At 36.1% G+C, this 24,617-nt stretch overlaps 2 protein-coding genes across 2 annotated transcripts; both read left to right on the top strand.

Moving 5' to 3' along the window:
* Positions 1-1,206: 1,206 nt before the first annotated feature.
* On the top strand, positions 1,207-4,341 carry LOC113227989. The gene is made up of 2 exons (XM_026461107.1): positions 1,207-2,362; positions 2,466-4,341. The coding sequence occupies exons 1-2, from the start codon at positions 2,069-2,071 to the stop codon at positions 2,535-2,537; spliced, it is 366 nt and encodes a 121-aa protein (XP_026316892.1). The 5' UTR covers positions 1,207-2,068; the 3' UTR covers positions 2,538-4,341.
* Positions 4,342-12,345: 8,004 nt separating this feature from the next.
* Positions 12,346-23,098, top strand: LOC113225999 (guanylate kinase-associated protein mars-like). The gene is made up of 9 exons (XM_026458502.1): positions 12,346-12,349; positions 12,563-12,636; positions 15,511-16,363; positions 16,782-16,924; positions 17,827-17,985; positions 18,357-18,519; positions 19,067-19,242; positions 19,724-19,792; positions 21,784-23,098. The coding sequence occupies exons 1-9, from the start codon at positions 12,346-12,348 to the stop codon at positions 22,084-22,086; spliced, it is 1,944 nt and encodes a 647-aa protein (XP_026314287.1). The 3' UTR covers positions 22,087-23,098.
* The last annotated feature ends 1,519 nt before the right edge of the window (positions 23,099-24,617 follow it).

Raw genomic sequence — 24,617 nt, 5'->3', positions numbered from 1 at the left:
ACAAGTTGTTGCAAAATGTCCGAAATCTGTTGTTGCTGATTTTTTTGTAATTGTAGAAATTCTTGGAATTGTTCCTTATTCATTTTGTTTCTCCTCGTCGCCAATGAAATAAACTAATATTAACATAATCCAAGCATTTTTATTATTTGCAGAAGACATTTTACAGTGTCAATTTTAACCATAGATCTACCAACCATAGTGTATATATATATATATATAACAGGGGCCAAGTCTGCTTCTTTTCTAGCAGGTAGCAAGGCTTTTTGGTCCCTGGCCAAAGCTGTCACAAACTTTACTCTGTTATAGTAGAGACTTCTTGTTACAAATTGAAGGAAGAGTGTGGTTACCATGGGCTACCAAAATAACAGTTGTGTCAGTGAGTTGTTAAAAGAAAGTGAAAGTTTATTTTATTTACTTTACATTGCATAGTTTTATTAAACATTTTGTGAACTGTACTATCTGTTCGTCTTCTGCTCGTACTTTCATAAATTCCTCGTGAAACCGTGTACTGCTGCAGGTTATTGGACACCAGCTCGAGCTTGAACCGCCGTCAAGATAGATCAGTTTACTTCAAAAATTTATATTGATCAACTTGAAGGCAGTAGGAACTGGGCAACATGGAAGTATAAGGTCACTGCTATGCTGCAAGGTACAGAAGGTACCATGGAGGCAGTTGAATGAAAACTTTCCAAGCCCACACTGGGAACAGGTGACGGTGCTTCATCGGCACTTCATTCGGTGCAGGAGCTTCATCGGCTTTGTGATGGACAGACAGAGGACGAGGCATACACATAGTGAATGTAATTCTTTAGTTTTAAAAATAGTTCCAATGATGTTGTATCAATAATGACGTCGAAACTAAAAAAACATTTGAAATGATTTCAATGCAGAAGTTCTCAAGGCTGATCCTAATATGAAGCTATCAGAACTCTTTTTGATATGTAAATTTTTAGATATCCTCGTTGAAAATTTTTCAATTTCAAATAGAGTTGGAGCATCCAACATTGAGTAAAAAGAAAGAACAATGTCACTAACGACACAAAAATCTATTTTCAGAATTAGCAACATAAGTCAAAATATACAACAGCATATTTATATCGACCACTAAATAATGTAGGATGGTTCTAAATGGTGGAAGTCTTTGTGGTAGGAAACAGAAACCACAATGGAGGTTTGTATAAGTTGCAATTGAAGACAGTCCCACTAAAACATCCTATTCAAGTAAATGCAGTTTCTTCATCTAGCTTGCTCCAGCTATATTACGAAAGGTTTGGTCAACCGAACAAAAGGTACATTAAGGATCTTGTACAGAGGGAATTACGAATCGATAAATTCGGATGATATACAGTGTGAGCGTTGCATTTATGGAAAAGCACAACGGCTGAAATTTGTTAAGAGAGATAGAGCTTCTTTGCCAGGAAAGCTCATACATGCTGATGTATGCGGACTATTCCCGGAAAGTTACTCGAATTATCGCTATTTTGTTCTCTTTAAAGACGATTATTCCGTATTTCGTCATGTTTATTTCATATGCAACAAGAGTGATGTTAAAGATAAACTACAACAAATTTTTGAAAGAAAGTAAGAACGCTGGGCACGTCATGAAAACATTACTGAGCGACAATGGTGGCGAGTTTGACAAAAAAGCCGTTCGTGAGATACTGAAAAAAAAACGGGATTACAATGCCATAAACACCGGAACAAAATGGGTGTGCTGAACGAGAGAGCAGGACTTTTGTAGAAACCGCTCGGTTGCACATGCATTCTAGAGAAGAGTTTACGCAAGCCTTATGGGTAGAGCTGATCAATACAGCTGCTTATGTTCTGAATCGTACGGGACCCACGAGGTTAGATGGGAAAGTACCTTTTAACTGTGGCATAAGAAGAAGCCCAAGATCTCGCACTTGCGTGTTAAAGGAAGCGATTGCTATTTTCACGTTGCTAAGCAAAAGAGGAAGAAGCTAAATAGGAAAGCTGTTAAAGGAAGGCTCATCGGATATGACAATGATGATGGCTACCGCATCTGGGATGGACAACAGGCTGTCTAGGACTGGAGTTAAGAATTCCAATGACGGTAACTGATCTACCAAGGGAAATGACTCCACAGTTGCCTAGCAAAGAGGCAGAGGTCATTCCAGAAATAACAGGTCAAGAGATAGAGGGACGTATCTTTCCAAATAACGTTCTCTCGCAGAATAACGACATAAAAGATCCACCTCGATTTCTAGAACAACGACTCAGTGAATCTGAACTTGCTCTGGAGGGAGAGTGTACAACAGTGCCCATGGATGAATCTGCTGTAACATCAGATCAAGTTCATGATGATGAAGCAGAACAATTCTTGGATGCCCAAGAATATGAGGTAATCGAATCTGAAGCTAAACCTAGATACAATTTGAGAATTACGTAATACGAATAACGTTTTAAGGACTTCGTCTGTTTTTTAAACTCTGAAAATTTTCCAGAGACATACAGAGAAGCTATGGAGAGAGAAGATAAGTAAGTGCACAAGAGAAACTTCACTTGGTACAATTTGATGTTTCTACAGCCTTTTTAAATGGTGAACATAGAGAAGAAATTTCTAAGAAGCAGCCAGATGGTTTTAGTGATGGGTCGATGAAAGTATGTCGTCTCAAGCGCAGCTTGAATGGGCTCAAGCAAGCACCTAGATGCTGGAATTTGTATTTAGAGCTAATTCTCTTAAATATGGGTTTCGAACAGAGAGAAGCTGATTATTGCTTATTCATCAAAAAGGTTAATCAGAAAAAAATATTGATAACATTATATCATAGAGTTATGCATGCATTGTATGTTGACAATGGCTTAATAGCCGCTACGGATACAGAACTAGCGAACAGTTTTTTGAATGATGTTAGAAACAGACTTAATATTACTACAAAACCTGCATCGTATTACTTAGGTCTTGAAATTGAGGGAACTAAATACTTTACAACGTTTTGGGATGGCCGAATGCAATCCAATTTTAACACCGATTGAGAAAGAAGTTGTTTAAACAGGGAAAGTTGATACCTGTACAAAGGTTTCCTTACAGAGAAGCAGTAGGTGCTCTCGCCTATGTAATGGTAGGAACCCATCCTAATATCGATTCGAGATTCGATCTTACTACACTACAATGGGCGACAGATTTCCGAAGTGCGTCAGGATTACGTACTTTCCGCAACTCTCTTTCTGCCGCATATCAACGATATGTTAATTTCAGGTACCTTCAAGTACTCTGATGACAGCATAGTTGTAGATAGGTACTTGATCAATGCAAGGGTCAGTGCAAAAGAAATCCAGTGTTGTCAAGTGTCTATGAATAGTCGTTTGGATTTGACACTGTGGCTGTCTCTAATTGGGGTGGTATGAAACTTATAAAATTTAACGCCACTAAAACGCAGGCGTGTCTATTCTCCACAAAACAGAGTTCCTTTTACCGGACTCCGCCTTTTTGTGATATATCCATACCGATAGCCGACGATCGCCAACTACTTGGAATGGGCCTGTTATCCAGGGTGGTTATTGGGGTGGTATGGAACTTGGTTAGATGCATAGAATCCATGGTCAAAAATCGTCATGGTCTCATGGTCATGGTCAGCCAGGAAGCTTGACAGCCTTTCCAAGGTGAGGTGTTACTTCACACTGGAACAATTGCTTCAAAAAAGCTGTACGAAGCACATATCCAGTCTGGATTGAATTTGCCTTGGATTCAGTTGAAAACGCTGCCAAGAGCATAGGTGACTCGGATTTGTTGCTATATTGTTCGCGCACCTCGCTCCCTTCTCGCTATCCCAAAAATGCGGGTAACTTTTGGGATCTCTGTCTCGAGGACGCTGTCACTGTATTGTAGTTAGGTACCCGAGCTCCTAGCATTTAATTACCGTTTATTATCATTATTAACTTATTTATCAATATTAACTACAATACGATAATATTATGAGTTACAAATTTACGTTTTAATAGTTTAAAGACTAACCGAAAATTCCAAAAAATCCGGTTTTTCCTTAGCTGAAAACCGGATTATTCGGTTTTTTCGGTTAACCGGGTAGCAGGATTGCATTCGTTTTTTTCCATCCTCTAACACCGCGTTCACATTATCGAGACACAATGTCGAGTGGTTAAAACGCGTTCACACATTCGTGCGATAGGCGATGCGATGCAGGACACGTATGTGTAAACGGTCACTTCGCTATTCGCGTCGCGCATCGCATCTAGACATGGGGAACAGCGTTACATTTCTATCGCCGCGACTGTCGTTCTGGTTCCAAAAAAATCACGGCGATACATCACCGTGATTTTGTCACGACTGTTACTTCCGTCACCTTGTCACGCCTATAACTTATATCACGATATACGGTTTTAGCCAGCGGCTTCTTTTTAATACTTATAGCCATTTTTTATAGAATGATTTAAGTTTTTACTCCCTTTGTAATAAGTTTCAATTCCACTCAAAAAGTTGATTTTGTATTTAATGTAATTTTGTTACTTATTTAATGTGAATCTTTGGATTGTTAAAAATAGCAATAAAGTGTTATGTACTTATATTTCTAGTAGAATACACAAAGTATACATAAATATAAAATACCAACTCTTCCTATAATAAAACAAATATACAAAAATATGTTACTTTGTTAATAAATAGGTTTATAGTAACTACTGCAGATTTTTTTCATCCCCCCTTTCTAGTTGTAACAAGCACCTACGACCTTTGTGAGTGAGCAAAGAAAGTCATCCTATCTCGCTCACTCCTTTCGCCGAAATGGCCCGATTTGAAGAGAACTACAACGAGTGGCGCGCTCAGTCACCACGGAACGGAGATCGCGCATTGTATCAAATACGTATGTCGTGATGTGAGTGACGGGGATAGCCATTGGAACAGAGGAACACCTATGTGACTTTGGAACGTCGTTCCTTCGGAACGAGTCACGGTGATACTGTTTGACGGCGTATCATCGTGATTTTTTCATCGTGACGTTATTTATCACCCACCTCTAATCGCATCGTCACTCGTGCGATCGCCGATCGCGTCGTGAGCGGTATTTCGAGCACGAGTCAAAGGACACGAGTTTTTTTTAAAGGTGTACTTTTTTTTTGATAGAAAAGTATACAAACTACAATCAATGGTAAATATAAACTCTTGGTATTTCATGGCATGTATCCATATCATTTTCGTAAATATTTATACAATGCATTTTCATTAAAATGTATACCAAAAAAGGTTATTGTAAATTCTCGAACAACACTCAAACGGGGTAATTGTCACGGACGAAACTTATATTAAACTGGACCGCGCACTAAACTAATAAAATGAGCCGAGTGAGAGGCTTCAAAGTAGCTAGACAATTTTTTTTCCATCCTCTAAGCAAAGTAGTAATGCGTCTCTTTCATTCATGTTTCAGCCAGTCATATTGTTTTTAATTTTTACAGAAAATGTGGCCGCTTATGGATGACCAAAACTACTAATATTATTTCATAATACAAATTAGTATACTTATTTGATATGCTACTTCCTAATAGAAGGTTTCATTGTTGATATTTTTTTAATACAGTACCTTTTTTACCTTTATGCTAAATTTTATTCAACCAAAATTTAAAAATTTAATAGACTAGACACTACGTAAGGTGATTTTATTTAGCGTTGGCAACTTGTTAGACAACGACAGATCACTACTTCGAGCTACCTCACGTGACTCGGTTTTTACTTTTACTTAAAATAAACCTTAACATAACCTTATAAGGTGTAAATTTGTAATATTGGTGTATCGAAGTGCGCGCTCCAGTTCATAAAATATATAAATCCGTGGTAATTATATTTGCTGTCAATTTAGTAGTAGATTCTGACTAAAATCTAATAAATTCCGTAGCTTTAAAAGTGGTTACCTAGTGATGATAAAATCACAAACGTAATTTAAAAAAAGCAAATGCTTTGTAATAATTTTTACGAAAATGATATGGATAAATATATAAAATACCGAGTGTATATTTATCACTGGTTGTTTACTTTTCCCTGAAATAAAAGTATACTTTAAAAAAAATCCATGACATGATTACTTATTTATTACATATTTTTTATCACAACACAAAGTGGGTACTTGTTTTTGGAATAACTTATGTTATATATATCTAATATTATTATATATATTACATATATTCGAAAATTAACAAACGTTTACATTTCATTGCACACGACACCGACGTATATACAATGGTATAAAAATACTTACATTATCTTCAGTGTCTATTGTGCGTTCGCAGTCATGCACTGATCCCAAGAAATTTTCCATGGCAGTATATATATGCGAACCATATAGGTTCATATACATCTTCCACCCCTATACTCGATATTATAGATTGTTTTTTCTTACGAAGATACGCACGAAAATTTGCCATTAACGCAGAATCGCTTTCAACTCATTGACTGGTAACTTAATAATAATTATATTTCATTAATACGGTTCCATGCATCGTGAACTTTGTGTTTAATTTTCTGCTTTGGACGTTTTAGGTTTCAAATGATTATCGGTTTCATACATATAGTTCTAGAAAATACAAGACCCGCGCATTACTCCAATCCATTTTGTACCTACGTATTAGCTTTGGGAGCTAGCAGTTTATCTATATATAAAGTACTCTGTGGTTTATCTGAAGCGGGACGACTAAGGAAATGGCAGGCTTTTGAAGTTACAACTACAGTCTTGATAAAGATTATTAATTTTATTTTACGTATATTATGAAGAAAAAACGAAAAAAGAAATAATAATAATAATAACGCACACACTCAACATAGCCCCGCACTAGGGAAACCCTGTGTCGCGGGTGCCATGGACACACATAGACAACCACAAATTACACCCAAACTCACGAGAGAAATAAATGTAGGCCATACAAATATTTCTCCCGGCCCGGGAATCGAACCTGGGACCTCTGCGTGGCAGTCCGGCATGGTAACCGTTCGGCCACAGAGGCAGTTTAATAGTGATGAAGAAAGTTAGAACTAGATTCCTTAACTGAAACCAAATTACAAAAGACTTTATCCTGAAAAATTACTAATTACGAATTCAAAGTTTTTGTTCAAAGTGATCTCTGTGAAAGTGAACACTGTGTACTTAGAACGCACAGAACAACCAGTATCTACCTTGACATTCACGACCATTGAAAATAAAGAACTCATTAAAGTGATAAAAGAAATAAAAGGAAAACCAACTAAAGATGTTTAAGGCATGGATACTGAAACGCTGAAACGTTTGATCCTAGAAGACAGTTACTTACAGCAACTTTTGCTTCATGTAATGAATTCTTTTTTTAAGCCAAGGAGTGTTTCCAGTAGTACTAAAAAAGGACGCGTAATTCCTCTTTTTAAAAAAGGATCTAAAGATGGCATGAACAATTACAGGCCAATCTGTGTTCTGCCATGTATATCAAAAAATTTGGAGTGTGTAATAAAAAACTAGACTTGCTAGCTACTTAGACATTGAAAATATTTATAGTACAGTGCCATATGGAGTTAGGAAGGGTAGGTCAACTACAGATGCAATATCCAATGTGGTTGACTTTGATTTAGAGGCTTTGGATGGTTTGCAGAAAAGCGCGAGCATACTTTGCGATCTTTCAAAGGCCTTTGATTGTATACATCATAATATCCTTATGTGTAATCATGAGTATTACGGTCTGGATCCTGTTGCATTAAGATTATTAAATAGCTTTTTTGAAGGATAGGAATCAATTGGTACAAATTGAAGAATCTGTTTCTGTACTGGGAAAGTCTGACATCGGGGTACCACAGGGATCTGTATGGGGCCCTATATTATTCCTAACATATATAAATGACTTGCAAAACAGCTTGCCTAAGTGGATCTTTGTCAATTTATTTGGTGATGACACCCATTTCGGGATAAAATATAAGGAAGAGGAATTTATGGCACAAAAAGTTGGTGAAGTAGTTAGCCTATTAGACAAATGGCTTACTGCTAACGGTATACTATTCAATAAAGAGAAAACAACTGTTATGAAATATTGCTCGGGAAAACAACGTACGCTAGATTTTAAATCAAATACATAATATTTAGGCTATGCTGTTGCTAATACTTTGCATTAAACTCATATCAATAATGTGTGTAATAAAATAGCAGGTGGAAATTATGCACTTCTTAAACTAAAGCCATTAATCGATAAAAATACATTGTTGACTATATATTATGCGTACATTCATTCGATAATAAATTACGCTGTGACAATTTGGGGCAAAGGCGCGGAGGTAAAACGCGTTCTGGTGCTACAGAAACGATCTATAAGAATAATCAGTGGTATCCAAAGAAGAATATCCGCAAAAATCTTTTTTTTTATATTGGGGGTCATGACAATAATATCATTGTTTATTTTTAATTCCTTGAAGGAAGTACATAAAAGAAGAATAACTTAAAAAGAACCCGAGATATACACACAATACTAGAAACAAAGAAAAACTGATAGTACTAAAAACGAGATTGAACAGAACTGCTAAGCAAGGTTACTGTCTAAAGATAAAATTATACAATGAACTGCCACCGACTATATCCGAATTGCCCGAATTTGAATTCAAAACAAAGATAAAAAAAAAATTAATTGAAAATCCATTCTATAAAGTGGCGAATATTTTGACCTTATGCATTAAAAAAAAATGCTCATTATTTTATGACATTTAATGTATCTATTAATGATTTATTTTTTATGCCATTTATTTCATAACAATATATTATTATTAAATTAATATTTTAATTTATGTGTATATTGTGCAAATCTTTGAAGTTATAGTAGTGTGTTGAGTGTGTGCGTTAGTTATAGGTAATATTAAATGTTAGTAGTGAGTGAGTGACTTTGATAAGATTATTATTGACGTGCTAAATGTTACGAGCTTTGTGACGTGGCAAATAAAGAATTTGAATTGAATTGAAATAGTAATTTGTACAATAATTGCATAAAACGCGTCGTTTTACTCGAGACAAGTATTCGCGTGGATACTTAAGTCAAGGGTAAAATGGGTTTTATGAACGAGTTATACACTCTGCTTTTCACTTCGATTGCGAGGAAATTAAACAGCAATATTACAAATAAACGATTATTTCTACACTAGACTCAGGTCGGACTACATAATGGTCTGTTATATTTTACAATCTTTTATTTTTTATGCATTTCTATTTCTTATGACTTATTAGAATTACTATTGCCTACTTTTTTCATTTTGTAATTTAACATGGATTAAAAAATAAAAATAAAACTTTATTTTATAAAGTTCTAGTGTGTGTGGCAGTTGGCGCAGGCGTCATTGCCTCGGTCTTAAACGACTATTTTATTTTATGCAATAGAGTATAAAATCCTATTTTATGCAGCCTACACGCAGCGTAAATACGAACTTCAAGAGCATAAGAAGTGAAAACATAAAAAAAATAAAAATTATAAAAAAATTGACTTTAATTGATTACTTTGATTGATTAAGAAAATATTGACTACGACCGCTTAAAATGTATGCTTATGTAAAAAACCCGAATAAGTGAACTAAGTTATTTAGGAGAAATTGGAAACAATCTATTAGAACTACAATTAAAAATATTACTATCTAATAATTAAATAAAGACATGACTCAAAGGACTTGTATCTAAGCCAAAACCATTAAAAAATAAAAGGGACGACTAAGTAGTGTTGCCACTTTGCCCAAGGAGGAAGTATTTAAACCTAAGTAAAAAAGTTGCTAGATTCCAAGAAATTAATTCTAGGTAAAATTGCCTAAAGTGGCTGATAAAAAACGTAATTATGAGATTGCGTTTTTAAATACATGTTTTTCTTAACTTTACAAATTATAAATCGAAAAATTAATTATCATCAATATCAATCAAATCATTATAATTTTGTGATATTGAAGGTTAAGCTTTATTTTCGTTTTTTTCCAATTTTTCACTTATCTTACTAAAAGATCAAAAGGTTTAGCTATTAAATATTTTGTTTTGTACCTAATAATTTCGTAAGTCTGAATAAATCTATATAGCTAAAAATTGGCTACAGTGGCAACACTGGGAAGAACTGTTTATAATGCATTGGCTTAGTTCATAAGGAACAATCTTATTAAAATTTAGATTATTGTTTATCCACTTATCATTACTTTCAGCTATTACCATCTCATTTCCATTTCATAATTTCCATCCTTCATTGTTTAGATTTACCTATTGTAGGAAACTTTCCAATTAGACAAAGAAATGAGACTCCAGTGACTGTTATAAACTATATTATAAGATTTTTCACAATTGACTTACAAATAAATGGACGACGAGTCTACTACAAAAACAACGTAGTCCACTAAGTAGTCTGTGACAAAAACCACGAAAAAAATGTCCCAAGTCAACCTATTTAAACGTAGTGACATGTAAAGGAATATGAAAAAGCTAAAACGTTGAATTTAAATTGTAATGTGATCGCAGTACTGTCTAATTTTGCTTGCTTCGCTGTCAGTCGAACAAACGAAGACTAAAGCGTGAATGACGCTCTGTATACGATTTTAACGCCCTTTAAGTTCGGACACTTTTTAGCGCGGACCCGACGTCCATATAATTGTAAGTCAATGTTTTTCACTATAAATCCTAACAAAACAAAACACGTTGGTCTTAGTCAAATCAAAAAGTCAAACAGTCAGTGATGAGGCAAAGTTTCTAGAGGTTACCTTTACAAGGATTTTAACATGGATCAAACACGTTTCTGGCTTAGCTGACAGGGCATTAAGAGCTTTCAATCTTTATAAATCACTAGCTCGTACATATTGGGGAGCTGATCCAAAAATCCTACTCATGTTGTATAAGTCCATAGTGCATTCCCATTTTGAATACAATTTCTTCTGTTACTCTTCCAATCCTCCTATCTGTATATTCTACATGACTATAAAGAAATATCAGCATATATTAGACAGAATAACATCTATAGTAACGGCCTGCAATTGTGGGATATATGAAGGCAAATTTCCTACCGTACAAATTGATATAGATTTTAAGTTACGGACAAAAGAAGAAGTTCATGAAAAGTTGTCAGACTAGCCGGAATATCAAGTTTTCTACACTGATGCATCTAAAAGCGAAACTGGAGTGTCAGCTGCATACTAATCACAAAATTATAGCAAAGGATATAGCTTAGCAGCTATCTTCAGTGTATTTTCGGCTGAAGCTACGGCAATCATATTAGCTTTGCAGTATATTCAATCGGATGTTATGTGTTCAAACAAGAACGAACGAACAAGAGCAGATTTATTACAGCTTACGACAGCATGTCCGTGCTTAAGGCATTCAGAAGTTCAGGCTTTGAGAACAAGGCACATTATTTACTTTACGAAATAAAGGAAATTCTAAGTAATATATCGGAGCACAAAGATTTATTATTATTAAGGACGCCAGCGCATGTCGGTGTGACAGGTAACGAAAACGCCGACTAGCTTGCCAAATTAATGATTACTCTAGGTGGCGACATTAAAAATATTTCTAAAGTTTGGCAAGATTTGCTACCTGAATATCGCAAGACAATCTACCAGCAATGGATTGAAGAGAGGACCGCTATAATACAGTCGTAAGGAGCCTGGTATCAATAGAGAAGTGGGCCGAAAGCCATGGTTTACTGTCTCATACAATTATTTACAAAGAAAATTTTATACCTAGATAAATAGACTGAGATTTGGACATTGTCGATTTAAAGCTCATTTACATCGTATGCGCATAATAACTTCCCCTATTTGCACTGAATGCACGACTCAAAAAGATCAAACATTAGAACACATTTTCTTTTCCTGCCCTGCTTTCAATATTCAGCGACTGCTTCTCATAGACCGGCTTTTGGAAAAATATCAGACGATCCCGCCTTCAGTACAGGCCATTTTAGCTTGCACTGAAAATTTCATCCCTATTATGATTTTATTAACTCCACTCTTGGAGAGCTCTGACTTAAAGAAAATACTCGGACTTACCTTGCAACTCTAAAATGACAATGACTCTAAAACTATCTACAAAAACACAAGACGTTAACTCAAGATCTGGCATATCGCCTTAAATTTAAATTTCGCACTGAAGATTTGTATTCGCATTAATAAAATGAAAAGTTGAAGAAAAATTGAAGTCTAAGATTTGGCAGTATGGCTAGACTTACTAGGCCTTAGTCTGTCCCGGAGGACGGAAAATTTTACTACTACTACTTTTATAAAGATTATGTGGGTATTCTTCCTTTATTTTTTTCCATCCTTTAGGGGGTATTCGTGTATTCTTTGGCGACGTCAGTTGTATGTCGATTTATCGAATTTCTCACCGTTTTGTTTAGTTTGTATTTACTTCCTTTTCAGGTATCATGGGTGAGTATTTACATTTATTTAATTGTGCCTTTTACAAATCACATGAAATATAATACAATTTATGTGTAAGGTAGAAATTAGTCATTGACTTACATATAATTATAAGTCAATGGGTATAGTATAATTTTAGTAAGTGTAATTTATGTGTTTTCTACGTAGGTTTGGAATAATGATCAAGGGGTTTATTTCTATGTGTAGTTATATGGTTTGCAGATCTCTTTGATGTAAGAAGTAACGAGAACAATTACAAGAGTAAACCATCGCAGTTTAGCAGCGTCTCCGGTGGGGTGAGTGGCTTTGTTTTTGAGCTAACAAATTTCAGAAACTTCATAAAATAATTGTCAAGATCTGACATAAATCCTTAGCGCAGAGCCCACTATATTTCCAAAAACCCAGGAGGCCTTTTACAGGCAGTATTTGTATTTCTAATTTAGTTTAACCAGCGGTAAGTGGCCGGTTGTGACATACCCACCTCTTAGTGTAATTTTCGTATTAGTTATTCAAACGTTTTGTTGTATTGAGTAGCTGAAGCTAAAGAGACACGACACATTATCTCCTGATAATGTCAAAATCACAGTCGCGGGAACTTGACAACAACGCTCGGGTACGTACACAGACATATATCTAGATAGACGCCGCAAGTGTACGAACTTCGCGTGCCCAAAGTAAATGAAATTACTTGCTGCTGTTACACTTCAGAACGTGCTCGACCGTTGTCGTAGATAAACACCAGTCGAAAACGCGAAAAAATGCACAATTGTGCCATTATATACTGCAAAAGCACCATAACTGTGGGTAAACGGGTAAACAGGGACGTTTCCTTCCACGGGCAAGTGATTTTCTAATCAGAAGATGCATAATTTATTTTAAAAACAATTATTTTGGTTTTGTAAAACAAATATGCAACCGAGTGTATGCCTCATGATTTGTAATACATTGTGGCTTTTACTTGGTGCGACATATATGTGATCCTTTATTAATAAGCCATGAATATCGAATGAACGCACTTTTGTACAATGCATTCAGGGTCGTGATACGGCCGCTTGTTCATATTTTGGCCAAATTTAACATTTAGTGATGTATACGTTAGGCAACACTGTTCTCGATCCTGATCGATTTTGAAAACAAAGGGACGAAATGATTATGACCTTAGAAATATTATAAAAATATTCTAGAACTCTTTTGTTATGTCGTTTAGTAAAGTTTCGTTTTTTTTTTCAGTTTCTAGTAGTGTACTAGTGTAGTATCTATTATCAGTAGCATCTGTAAGTAGTTTCTACTAGTGTAGTATCTATTATCATTAGCATCTGTAATTTCGATAGTTTTTGCAGCACGTTGCCTCGAATGTCCGAATATAGTGAGTAAATAATTATATACATAGGTGGATATGTAGTACGAATAATACAAAAAATATATAAAGCAAAAAATTAACAGTGCGCTGTTTTTCCAAAAACCTGGAGTTGGTCATACGTATGAGTTCGTTGCTTTCGAGGACGAAGGTGGTCTAGTTTATCCTACCTATAAACTATTTTACCATATTTTATCAGCAGTAACATTTTCATTTGTCTTGCCATTCATCAATTACCAACAGAAAACCATCTCGTAAAATTAATTAAGGCAGTCACAAGTTCATATTATGTTGACGTGCGTTTTTATAATTTAAGTTAATCGATAAGATTTTCTATTACAAAAGGATGTTATATAATAAGCTCATTTTACTGGAAGGACAATAATTTTAATATTTGATCGATTAAAAATTAGTCTTAATTTTTTTTAACTAATAAACATTTTTAAGAAACAAGTAAAATATGGGATTAAACTTTCTTATTCTAGTATTTTTCTACTCTTATTAATATTACGACTAAGTACTTGTAATCAACAAGTACTTGAACAAAAATTATTATATTTAGAATCGATTAATTGAATGGAATACGCGTGTTTACGCGTGTGAAGTCATAATGGGTACAAAAAATGTGACACGCTTGGTTTTCTTACAAATTGCTGTACTTGCGGCGTCTATCTAGATATACGTCTGTGGGTACGTAATACCCTGCCGCATGGCCGGATCGAAGGAATTTTTCTAAGTGTTCGATCTTTATATCAATAATTATAACAAACTAGTGGAGTAATTTCACGTAAAAAATAATTGAACATCAATTCAATAAAAAAATTATATTATTATTATTAATTGTATTTGTAATATTATCAAGTACATGTTGCCAGTGTTGCAAAGCTATGTTGAGTGTGCGTTATTATTATTATAATAGGTACTCTTATATTGGATTGTATAAACATAACTATACAGGATGTAAGAAATAGACAAAATAATATTTCACTCAGTGATAGTGCCCATAAAACTAAACAAAACTAAGTAACATTACTCAAATTACCTTATTTTGTAAAATATGACACATTTTTACATGTGCTCTCCACACATCTCTTTACCCAATGCCATTTAAATTTAACTTATTCTCCATACCTTGCTAACTTACAGACAACAGCTTATTCCAAAATGTAAAATTTCTTCAATGGATAAGCCAAACTCGAGTGAATGTCAATTGAATAAATTTATCATTTTTGGTTATGTTGACATGCCGTTAACTGAACTTAGTTAAACTTCATTCTGTGCAAATGCGTAATTTTTACGCTCATTTCACTCATCTTTTCCATAGTTTAAAGTTTGTTTGTTGTTTGTTAGTTAAGAATTGTTATTAATGATTTTTTACGATACCGGTCATCGTCGAACGTTATAATAACTTGCGGTTTACAATAACAGCCATCGTACATTTGCATAGCTAATAAGTAGAAATAGGTAAATGCAAGACTTGCAAGACTTCCGAGACTCTTGCAGCAAGACCGAGGCCTAGACCAAGACTGAGGGTGCAATACAAGACCAAGACCAGCAAGGCTAGCACAACAGGGCGCGACCAGCGCGATGGCGACATAAATTGCGAGATACTGCTATTCTCGCACAGAGATCTCATGCTTTACGTCACACAGGCACACTCTCACTTATCGTGCTACCCCTACTGGTGTACCGACGCGAGAATAAGACCAAAACTGGGGTTAGTCTTGTCTAGGTCTTGCATTGAACAACACTACTGCTGAGATGGTAATGTAACTATAATTTTTTAAATTTTCTTTTTCCCCATTATCTAAAGGCAGAGAAACGGTTGCAGCTGAACATAAAAAACAAGAAAAGCAACAGGCTGACTGCATTTGATACCATTAGAGATTTACCTAGATGCAAGAGCCTATTACCGGCAACTTCAGACACTAAACTGAAGGAACATAAGAGACTGCAAATGGAGAAATGGAAAGCGGAGAAAGAAGAGAAAAAGAAACAGCTACTTTCTCAGAAAAAGAAACCATTCATAACTGGCGTGGTCAGAGCACCATTGAAGTTTGAACCCCCTCCTCCCCCGAAACCAAGCACCTCCGGAAGAGTTACACGTTCTCAAGCATGCAACACCATTTCTAAACCAAAAAGCCCAAAACAGAGTAGAGCTCAATCGTTTGCACCTAAAAGAGCAACATTTAAAGCACCACACATAAAAACCTTAGATAAACTTCCTATTTTATCACAACCTACAAAAAATAAAAACAAGGAAAAAACAACAATCACTTTTGATCCTTTAGCACCTAATGCCACGGCGAAACAGACTACATCAAAGACTCTAACTAGACAGATAAATACTGACTTTAAAAATACAGGTAAATCTCTAGTTGAGACTGGAAGCATGCAAGCAGAGAGACAAGAAATAAACATGGTAACCAAAAATACTTCTAAACCATCCAGTTTCACTAAAAACCCACATAGCAGTTCTTCTGGAAGTGACATCCAGATTTCAAAAGTAATTAAAAGGGCTATGAATACTGGTCAAAATAAGGCTCCGAATTCTCCCATTGATTTGATTCCAGAACAAATTCAAATTGCGAAGATCAGTCCTTGGGTTACCCTACCCAGAAGAAAGGATAAAGTAAGGAAGGCGGCAAAGTGGGAAATGCAAGAAGGTAATGTTTAATCAACTTTTTTAAACGTTCATTAAAAGGATTAGGAAAAAGAGCAACAATGATTTCTGAATGCATTTTTTAATTCTCTTAATATTAAAGCCCTTAATAAAATTTTATACAAGTCTTGGACCAGATAATATATAACACGTTTATTTCTAATTAGAGGACAAAGTGACGTACATTTTCAACTAATATGAGTTGTTACATGGTTGTTACAAATAAAATGGCAGGCGTCAGAGGAAAAAACAGTTAGCCATATTTTTTATGCTTCAATGCACAGTATATCCAGGTGCTTGGTATCATAATTTAATACTTAGAGCACTAACATCGTATTTCACATTAAATGTGAAAAAATGTTCTATGATTATTTTTCTGTCTTAAAATTCAATTCCAGCTCTCTCCATATGACCACTTTCAGGCCTCCTTGAAGCCGACGCGAGTGATATGGAGAATATAAATTATTTTCGTCACCAGCTGTCGTCTGAGATTAAATACATCACTGAGATGTGCAACACCTGGGAAGCCATTTCCAAAAATACTGTGCTACCTGAGTCTGTGCAGGTCTGAAAATTTTTAAATTAAATTTTTTTTAATATGATCTCTTTTTAGGGGTTGAAAACAAAACTATCTTTCAGTTTTTACTGTTATAGTGTGATATCATCGAGTATATAATCAGAAATTGAGACAAAATATCATTCAATTTGTTTGAAAACTATTCTGCCATATCATTATCGTGACAACTGCGCTCCGATTAGCTAGCCCGGTTTCGAAACAATTGACGGGTGTCGTCAATGGGTGTCGTCAACTGTTTCACTTCAAATCGACCAGTTAACTTGAGCTTTGCTATAATGGACGATAATTGCAAAATTACACATTTAATATTTAATTACCGATGAAATGTGATTCCGTTTCTTTTGTAATTAGATGTTTTGCTGTTTTTCCCACACCACCGAATAGAATAGCACGGCATTGATTGTTAGAGATATTATCTTGATTACAATAAATACAGAATATTTTTTTGAATATACGGAGACGCATACACAGATCAATAGTTGGCCTCTCTATATTTCAGGGCAAACGAGAGTTGGTATTTATAAGAGCTGTATTGCTGATATGTTACCAGGAATATATGGCCCTTATTTCGTCTCTATTTCTGGTTATATACTCGATGTGTGACATCCTTAGACTATTTTATTTTTTTCCGTTCCTTAAGGTGACATCGCGTCTTTTAACCATTGAAACATTAAGTAGCGTATGCCTCGACATCCTGCTTGTTCTTATATATCCAATTGCTGAAACATTAACATTTATGCTTTATTAAGTAAGATTTCCTTTTTGAAAATAAGAGACTAATTTAGGTAATTTTGATACACTCTTTTTCTAATTCGCTCGGTTGCTTTTTGCGTTGAGGCAGATGTCACGACTGGTAATAGCCGGTGAATCTAACCATTGAACCTTACCAGGACGCAATATTAGCCGCCGTGGGGCATGCCCGCCTGCTAATGTCGTCGAAGATGGCGCAGTTCGCGTCCCTGGTGGAAAGCTGCGCGTCGCCCCAGCCCGGCTGCGCGCTGGTCACACCCGCAGACCTGCACGGCTTCTGGGAAATGGTGTTCAAGCAGGTACTGCTTCTATAAACATAACGCAAACACGCATACGCTCATAGCACTGCACTAGGAAAACCTGTATCGCGGGTGTCGTAGATCCACATAGAGACGACCACAAATTACACCCAAACTCTCGAGAGAAATTAATGTAGGTACAAATACTTCTCCCGTCCCGGGACCTCTTCGTGGCAGAATAGCAAGTTATCCGTTCAATCGGCATCTAAACTTGCGCGGAAGCTACATTTTAGTACCGTAATCAATGGCAGCGAATTAATTTTTGTTTAAAAATACTTCAGTTTAAAACCGTGATGGAATTCCTATATTTAAAATGAATATTTCATAATCCAGTTTCTTTATTAATTAACAATAAGCATAACCAATTGCAGGTGGACAATGTAAAGATGCGGTTCAAGAAGTTGGAAGAGCTGCACTCGTGTGACAGGGACGAGGAGAAGCCGCAGGTGCAGACCAAGAAGGCCCGTGGCAAGCCTGCTGTCGCTGCGACCTTCGCAGCGACCGCTTCGAGTAGTTTGAAAGACATAATAGCTGGTAAGAATCTTTTTTTAAGTAAAAGTCCACGATCGGGTTACATAAATTACGCGTGTAGGTACACCAAGCTGTGGACAAAGGACTTCGACTTGACGTAAAGTATAATTTCTTATACAATTAATAAGAGAAATCGTCTATTAAATAAAATCTGGTCATTTCTGAAATTGAACGTCTAAGCCTATTTTGATGAAAATAGACTCAAGTTTTTCAAAAGTTTTGTTAAGTTAAAAAGATGTAATATTTTTTTTGCCAGTTTTATCATCATTAAAATTTAGGCGAGTTGACAGATTGGGGTAGTGGACCGTGTGGATATGTGGAAAAAGTAGATCATTTGGACAAGTTGAACAATAAGAAAATTCTTCTTTAAAAGGATGAAAATTACAATAAAAAGAAACAAATTATCCACCTGATCGAAAGTGGTCTCTTTGTACTCTTATATAGAAAGTTAACCATACTTTAGTCATTTTGGTTGTGTTACTGTGACTGGATTTTTTTATTTCAATTGTGCCTATTAGCTCTGAATATCATTGGACGTATTGCGTTCCAGCGAAACGCAAGGCCTTGAAGCGGCAGGAACCGGAGCCGCAGCCGCAGGCTAACGAAGACAAGACGTTCGTCAGAGGCTTCTTCACGGTAAACTCTCCCGTGCGCTTTTCGCGAACGCCCGCCTCCAGCCTGCTCGGGAGCGTGCTGGATAGCGAGGCCAGCAAGTCCGTCTCCAAGGTACAGCAGACACGGTCAGACCGGTCGCTGCCATGCCGCCGGTCTCTCGTATGCGTTCCGCAAACAGAGGGATTTGACATCCCGTCAAAGACGAAATAATCTTAAAAAGTCTGCAATATACATATATTTGAATTGCAAAATGAAAAAAATACCGATCGTGAAAATTCCTTATACACTTTTATTTCTAATCATTTATGTGAGTAACGTTATACTGTACCGAATTAATCTGTCGCCGAATCGTGGCCCAATGCGGGTTGTGGATCTCACATTCTGAAAGACGCGATAATTAGTAGTAAGTAATATACTGCAGTCACCACTCTCGCATTAAGCATTAAGCGCATAATAATCGTATTAAGCAGTGCAAACGAAACACTCGAACGACTGTTGTAGTTCGGAACCCCAGTGAGAATCAAATTTATATTTCTTATGTTCGTCCGACTATATGGTTACATTATGATGACAATCAATCTGGTATTAACAGAACCCTACAAACACCTTTGCCATGCTGCGCGCCTCCATCTCCGGCAAGAACTTCGACTTGCCTCTACAGGTAATACTTTTTATTACGGTTTAAGCTAAGTTAACAGTAGGAATGGGTATTAACCAACAAAACATCGTTTATTGACATCGATTTTTTTTACAAAACAATTGATGTACCGATTAATCGTGGTTTAACAAAAATCGATTAATCGACGAAAAGCGTTTCTTTTTTAATGAAATGAATACAATGAACCCCAAGTAACTAAGTCTTTATTTTCTTTGAAAACGATAATTAAAATACAACAAAAAAGAACATTGCAAACAACAAGCGAAAAAATTGTTGAAAGAATTGTTTGGCGTCTTCAAATGTCATCACTAGAATGAAATAAATTACTCACATTTTTCAAATCAAATTATAATAAAGGCCAATCTAAGGCTCAACTCACACTGGCGCAGAGTCGAAGCGTCGCGTCGCGTCCTGTTTTTCAAGTCCACCGCCAGGCGATGCGTATTTTTTTTAGCAAAAATCGGTATGAAATCATCAATTATCCGATGAATTGAACCAAATAACATCGATTAAAAGAACATCGATTAATCCGATTAATCGATGCCCATCCCTAGTTAGCAGATAAAGTTTTTACCTTTTAAAATTTTGTGATTTTCACCTACAACCCGTTCATAGATGGTTCATAGTATCTGTGGAGCTATCAATAAATAACACAGAGGGATATATTCGGTGTAAAAATACAATACAGATTTGCATTATTACACAAAAGAACAAACAACAGGCGGCCTTATTGCTAGACAACAATCCCTTCCATGTTCTACTTACTACTTGTACTGCCTAGTATAAACAAATGGCACAATATTTAGTAGGTTAATTATTTCCTTAAGAAAAAATTTGGTATCTTTTCGATTAGAAAATCGATTAACGTTTTGTGCTTGTGGCGGCTGTACTAAGTGGGCAAGGGTGAGGTGACAGTCGACAAAGAGGAATAAGAGTCGAGATCCACAGATATAACTGTCGCGTTGTACATGTTTTTTTTTATAATATCAAGTGACGGGACGAACATGTCTTGCGCCTGGTAGTAAGCTACACGCCTATCCATAAGAGTTGCAGTGCCACTCAGAGCTTTCAATCGCAAAGATGCGAGGGGCTCTGGGCATTAGTTGACAAATTCCGTGCGCCTGTAATTTCACCGGCACCCTTAGCCCTCAAAAGCGGAACACAGTAATGCTGACAATTACTGCTTGACGGCAGAAATAGGTAGGTGGCAGTATGTCCCTGGATGAACTCTTTCACAAGGAGCTCTACTGCTACTAAAAATGTAACTACTCCATTTGCAGTGTTCAGTCGATTTACAAGTTATTGCAAATTAAAAACCAAAATGATGCTTTTCCAAATCTTACTTTTATTCTTAATAATACTTCATAAATATTTACAAAGAACAATCTGGGGTGTTCGTACAGGTACTCCCCTTACTTATTCCCCTGAAGGAAATCTGCCTCGCGAATGAGTATATACAGGCCTACCGCCGAAATGAGTCGGTGCCTGAGGTAGCTGCGCGGTACGGGAGGAGTGGCAGGTCACTCTACATACAGTTAATGTCCCGCTGCACACGGGACAATTTCATCAAGATTTTTTTTGTTGATTGAAAAAAGTGCCTACCAAATTAGTCAATTGTTGTCATGTAAAGCGATAATACAAAAAAAAAAACTATTTCATTGATAATTGAAATGAAAGGACAAGACATTTGGCACTTTTTTAAATCAACTAGTTATGAACATCGTCAGAAAAATTTTGTTGAAATTATCCCGTGTGCAGTGCGACATAACTGTAACGTAAACTGTCACTCCTCCCGCACCGCGCAGATACTTCAGGAACCGACTCAGTTGAGAGGTAGGCCTTATAGTAGTGTTTAGTCAAATTGACAATTTCAAGTATAATTAGTTTGTTTACTTGTGAAAAAATATTCTGAATTTAAATACACGTCAAGTCATCTATATTATTGAAAGTTGGTCTAGTATATAACAGGACTTGTAAAATAGTTTATTCCTCAGCAAACACCCCAAATGAAACCCATAAACGTCAACGCCACCCCCGGTCGGAGCGTACTCAAATCAACAAAAACAAAGTCAGGAAAGAAATCCATTAAATTGTTTTTCAACGATTCCAATCACGAAGCGAGCGAATCGTTCACTAGTTGCGATAAATCCAAAACATCATACGAAGGTGTCGAAGAAATTGAAAATATCAACAGTGTCATGTCGCATATGGACTTTGACAACAAAGAAAACTCACGAAGCGGTATTAAATATAAACGTTTAGTACGTCAGGATGCCGTTGAAGAGTGTGATGACTAGAAGTCAGCGCAAGAGTCTAAATACGCCAATTCATAATGAAGAATCAAGGACTCCGTCACGTATGAATAAAGATGAAGCTACTCACTTAGATGTGAGTGAGTGTGTGCGTGTGTGACGGAGTTTCAGATATGAACTCTTAGCATTTCCTCAACATCCTCGTAGTATAGTGTATTGAGCTAGTTTGGCACTTTCTGTTTCACTTCCGAAACTGAACGTCTCTTGAGACTCAACTCACACTGGCCCAGAGTGGAAGTGTCGTGTCGACGCGTGACGACATCGACAGTCGCTTTAGTGCGCCCGGAACAGTGTGGTCGGCGTCTGACGCCTCACAGTGCTCAAGTAACGCGTGGCGACGCGGCACAAATTTGTACCTTAATGATGGGAAAATAGAGATGAATATGCTATAGGCGAAAAACATGACGCCTCGTGACGCTTCGACTGTGCGTCAGTGTGAGTTGAGCCTTAAGGATACTATGGCGTTTCGTTCACATTCATATTTATTGTATTGCCACATGGTTGTCTTAGAGCCCGTTCCCACTTATCGGCTGTCGGTCCCAGATTTTTATCGGATGTTCTAGTGGTAGAGCATTTTATATGAAGTTAATCACACTTGTCTAAAACCGATTTTGTGTCGGCGTCGACAAGAAATGTCGGGTGTTTTGCCAGCTCTCTACGCCCGCAAAAAAATCGTGTCCATTCTCGCTCGCCTTTAAGAACGTATGACGATGTTCACATTTGTCGGATGTTGGGGCCGACAACCCGCTCCCCGCTACCCCTTGTTTTTTACCCTCAGGATTGAGTGCATCCAATATTTTCTTTCCTTAGCTGTCTTTATTCGTTTTTTTCTTAAATAATAATACATCACAACAAGAACTTCGTCGGCGTCTATCGCGCACAGTCTCACGTACAGTGTTAAAAATTGACACCACCTTCGACCGTGGTCGACAACTGATTAGTATGAATTGTGAACAGAGGTGATTAAAATTCGGTCACGACAGCCGACTCGTTGGAACGGGCTTTATCGTCCAATTACATAATTTTGCGCTTTAGAATGTCAATGAGAGCACACTATTTATTACATTTAATTTCTTATAATAAATCAAATAATAATAATATCATCACGTGTAGATTGTATTAAATATTTTAAGTCAGTAGGTATATAGTGTCAATTATATTATAACAAATGAATATTTAATTTAGTTTTTGTAAATCGCATTGCTATTACAAGAGTGTTGTAACTCAAAAAGAGGACTTTCTCAGTGCGATATTATTGTCAATAAAAAGTAATTTAATTTATAAAACGTATATATTTCAGAAGTTATTTTTTATGGAGATTTTCAAATAGTTTCGTACACTTTTCATTGTTTTTTTTAAATAATAAATTAATTAAATTAATTAATAATTTTTTTTTTAATAATTATTTTGGACGACAATTACATATCAAATGATTTGTAATGAAGTAAGCATTACGATCATTGTTATTTTTTTAAGTTAATACTTCCGATTAGTAATTAAGTAAAAATGGTTTATGCAAAAGTCGATGTCACCAAAATTAAATTACTTTATGTGGCAAATGTGGTTAAGACATTTTGCAAAATACGCATAAGTACGTATAAAGTGTCACTTAAAAGCCTACAGATACGATCGATGTCGATCGACAACGAGAGTTATAGACGTTTCCGAGTTGCTTAGGAGTGCTTATTGAGAATGTGGCATTAATTTCTAAATCCAAGATGGTTGCCAAGAATTTTCAAAAATTTATTTTTAACCGACTTCAAAAAAGGAGGAGGTTTTCAATTCGACTGTACGTTTTGTTTTTTTTTTGTATGTATGTTACGCGATAACTCCGGTATTTGTGAACCGATTTTCTTGGTTCTTTTTTGTTGGAAAGGGGGTACCTCCATAGTGGTCCCATTACATTTGGAAAGAAATCATCCACCTCTAAGGGTGGCTGTTCAGGCATGAAGATTCATTTTTATACATAGCGCCTAAATTTTACTTAGGAATAATTATTTTAATGGTTGATTTTACTATTTCTCCAATTCAAGGCGTTTTTCTCTCAATATACTTTGAGTAGTGAGAACGGATTTTTATTATCTCCAGTGTCACATCCTGTATAGTGGCGAATTTAAGGATATTTCAATAAAATTTAGCAAATAGACGTAATTCCACGTACTTTTGAGGTCGGTTTTTTTAGTACTCTGTACTGAGATTATTGGTAATCCTTCTGGAAATGGCATTTACATCTGAATACAAGATGGCTGACACGACTTTTAGCATTTCTAAATACCAGATGGCGGGCACGATTTCTCAAATAATGGCAAGTTGGGTATCATTTTCGAGATACTTGGGGGTGCTCATTACGAATATAGCACTTATTTGTAAAAGCAAGAAGGCGAACACGATTTTTCAAAAGATGCAATATGGGTATCGTTTTCGAGGTATTTGGGGTGCTCATTACGAATATAGCACTTATATCTAAATCCAAGATGGCGGACACGACTTTTCAAATAAATGCAATATGGGTATCA

Source organism: Hyposmocoma kahamanoa, unplaced genomic scaffold, assembly GCF_003589595.1.
Source record: "Hyposmocoma kahamanoa isolate Upper Pololo Valley unplaced genomic scaffold, ASM358959v1 100021, whole genome shotgun sequence".
In the NCBI taxonomy this organism is placed as follows: Eukaryota; Metazoa; Arthropoda; class Insecta; order Lepidoptera; family Cosmopterigidae; genus Hyposmocoma; species Hyposmocoma kahamanoa.
This window is presented reverse-complemented; position numbering and strand designations above follow the sequence as displayed.

Coding starts and splice junctions, on each gene's coding strand:
- LOC113225999 (XM_026458502.1), top strand. Junction 12,637..15,510: donor TTAGCAGCGTCTCCGGTGGG/GTGAGTGGCTTT, acceptor CATTATCTAAAG/GCAGAGAAACGGTTGCAGCT. Junction 18,520..19,066: donor TTTGAAAGACATAATAGCTG/GTAAGAATCTTT, acceptor ATTGCGTTCCAG/CGAAACGCAAGGCCTTGAAG.
- LOC113227989 (XM_026461107.1), top strand. CDS start 2,069: ATGACGGTAACTGATCTACCAAGGGAAATGACTCCACAGTTGCCTAGC. Junction 2,363..2,465: donor TGGATGCCCAAGAATATGAG/GTAATCGAATCT, acceptor AAAATTTTCCAG/AGACATACAGAGAAGCTATG.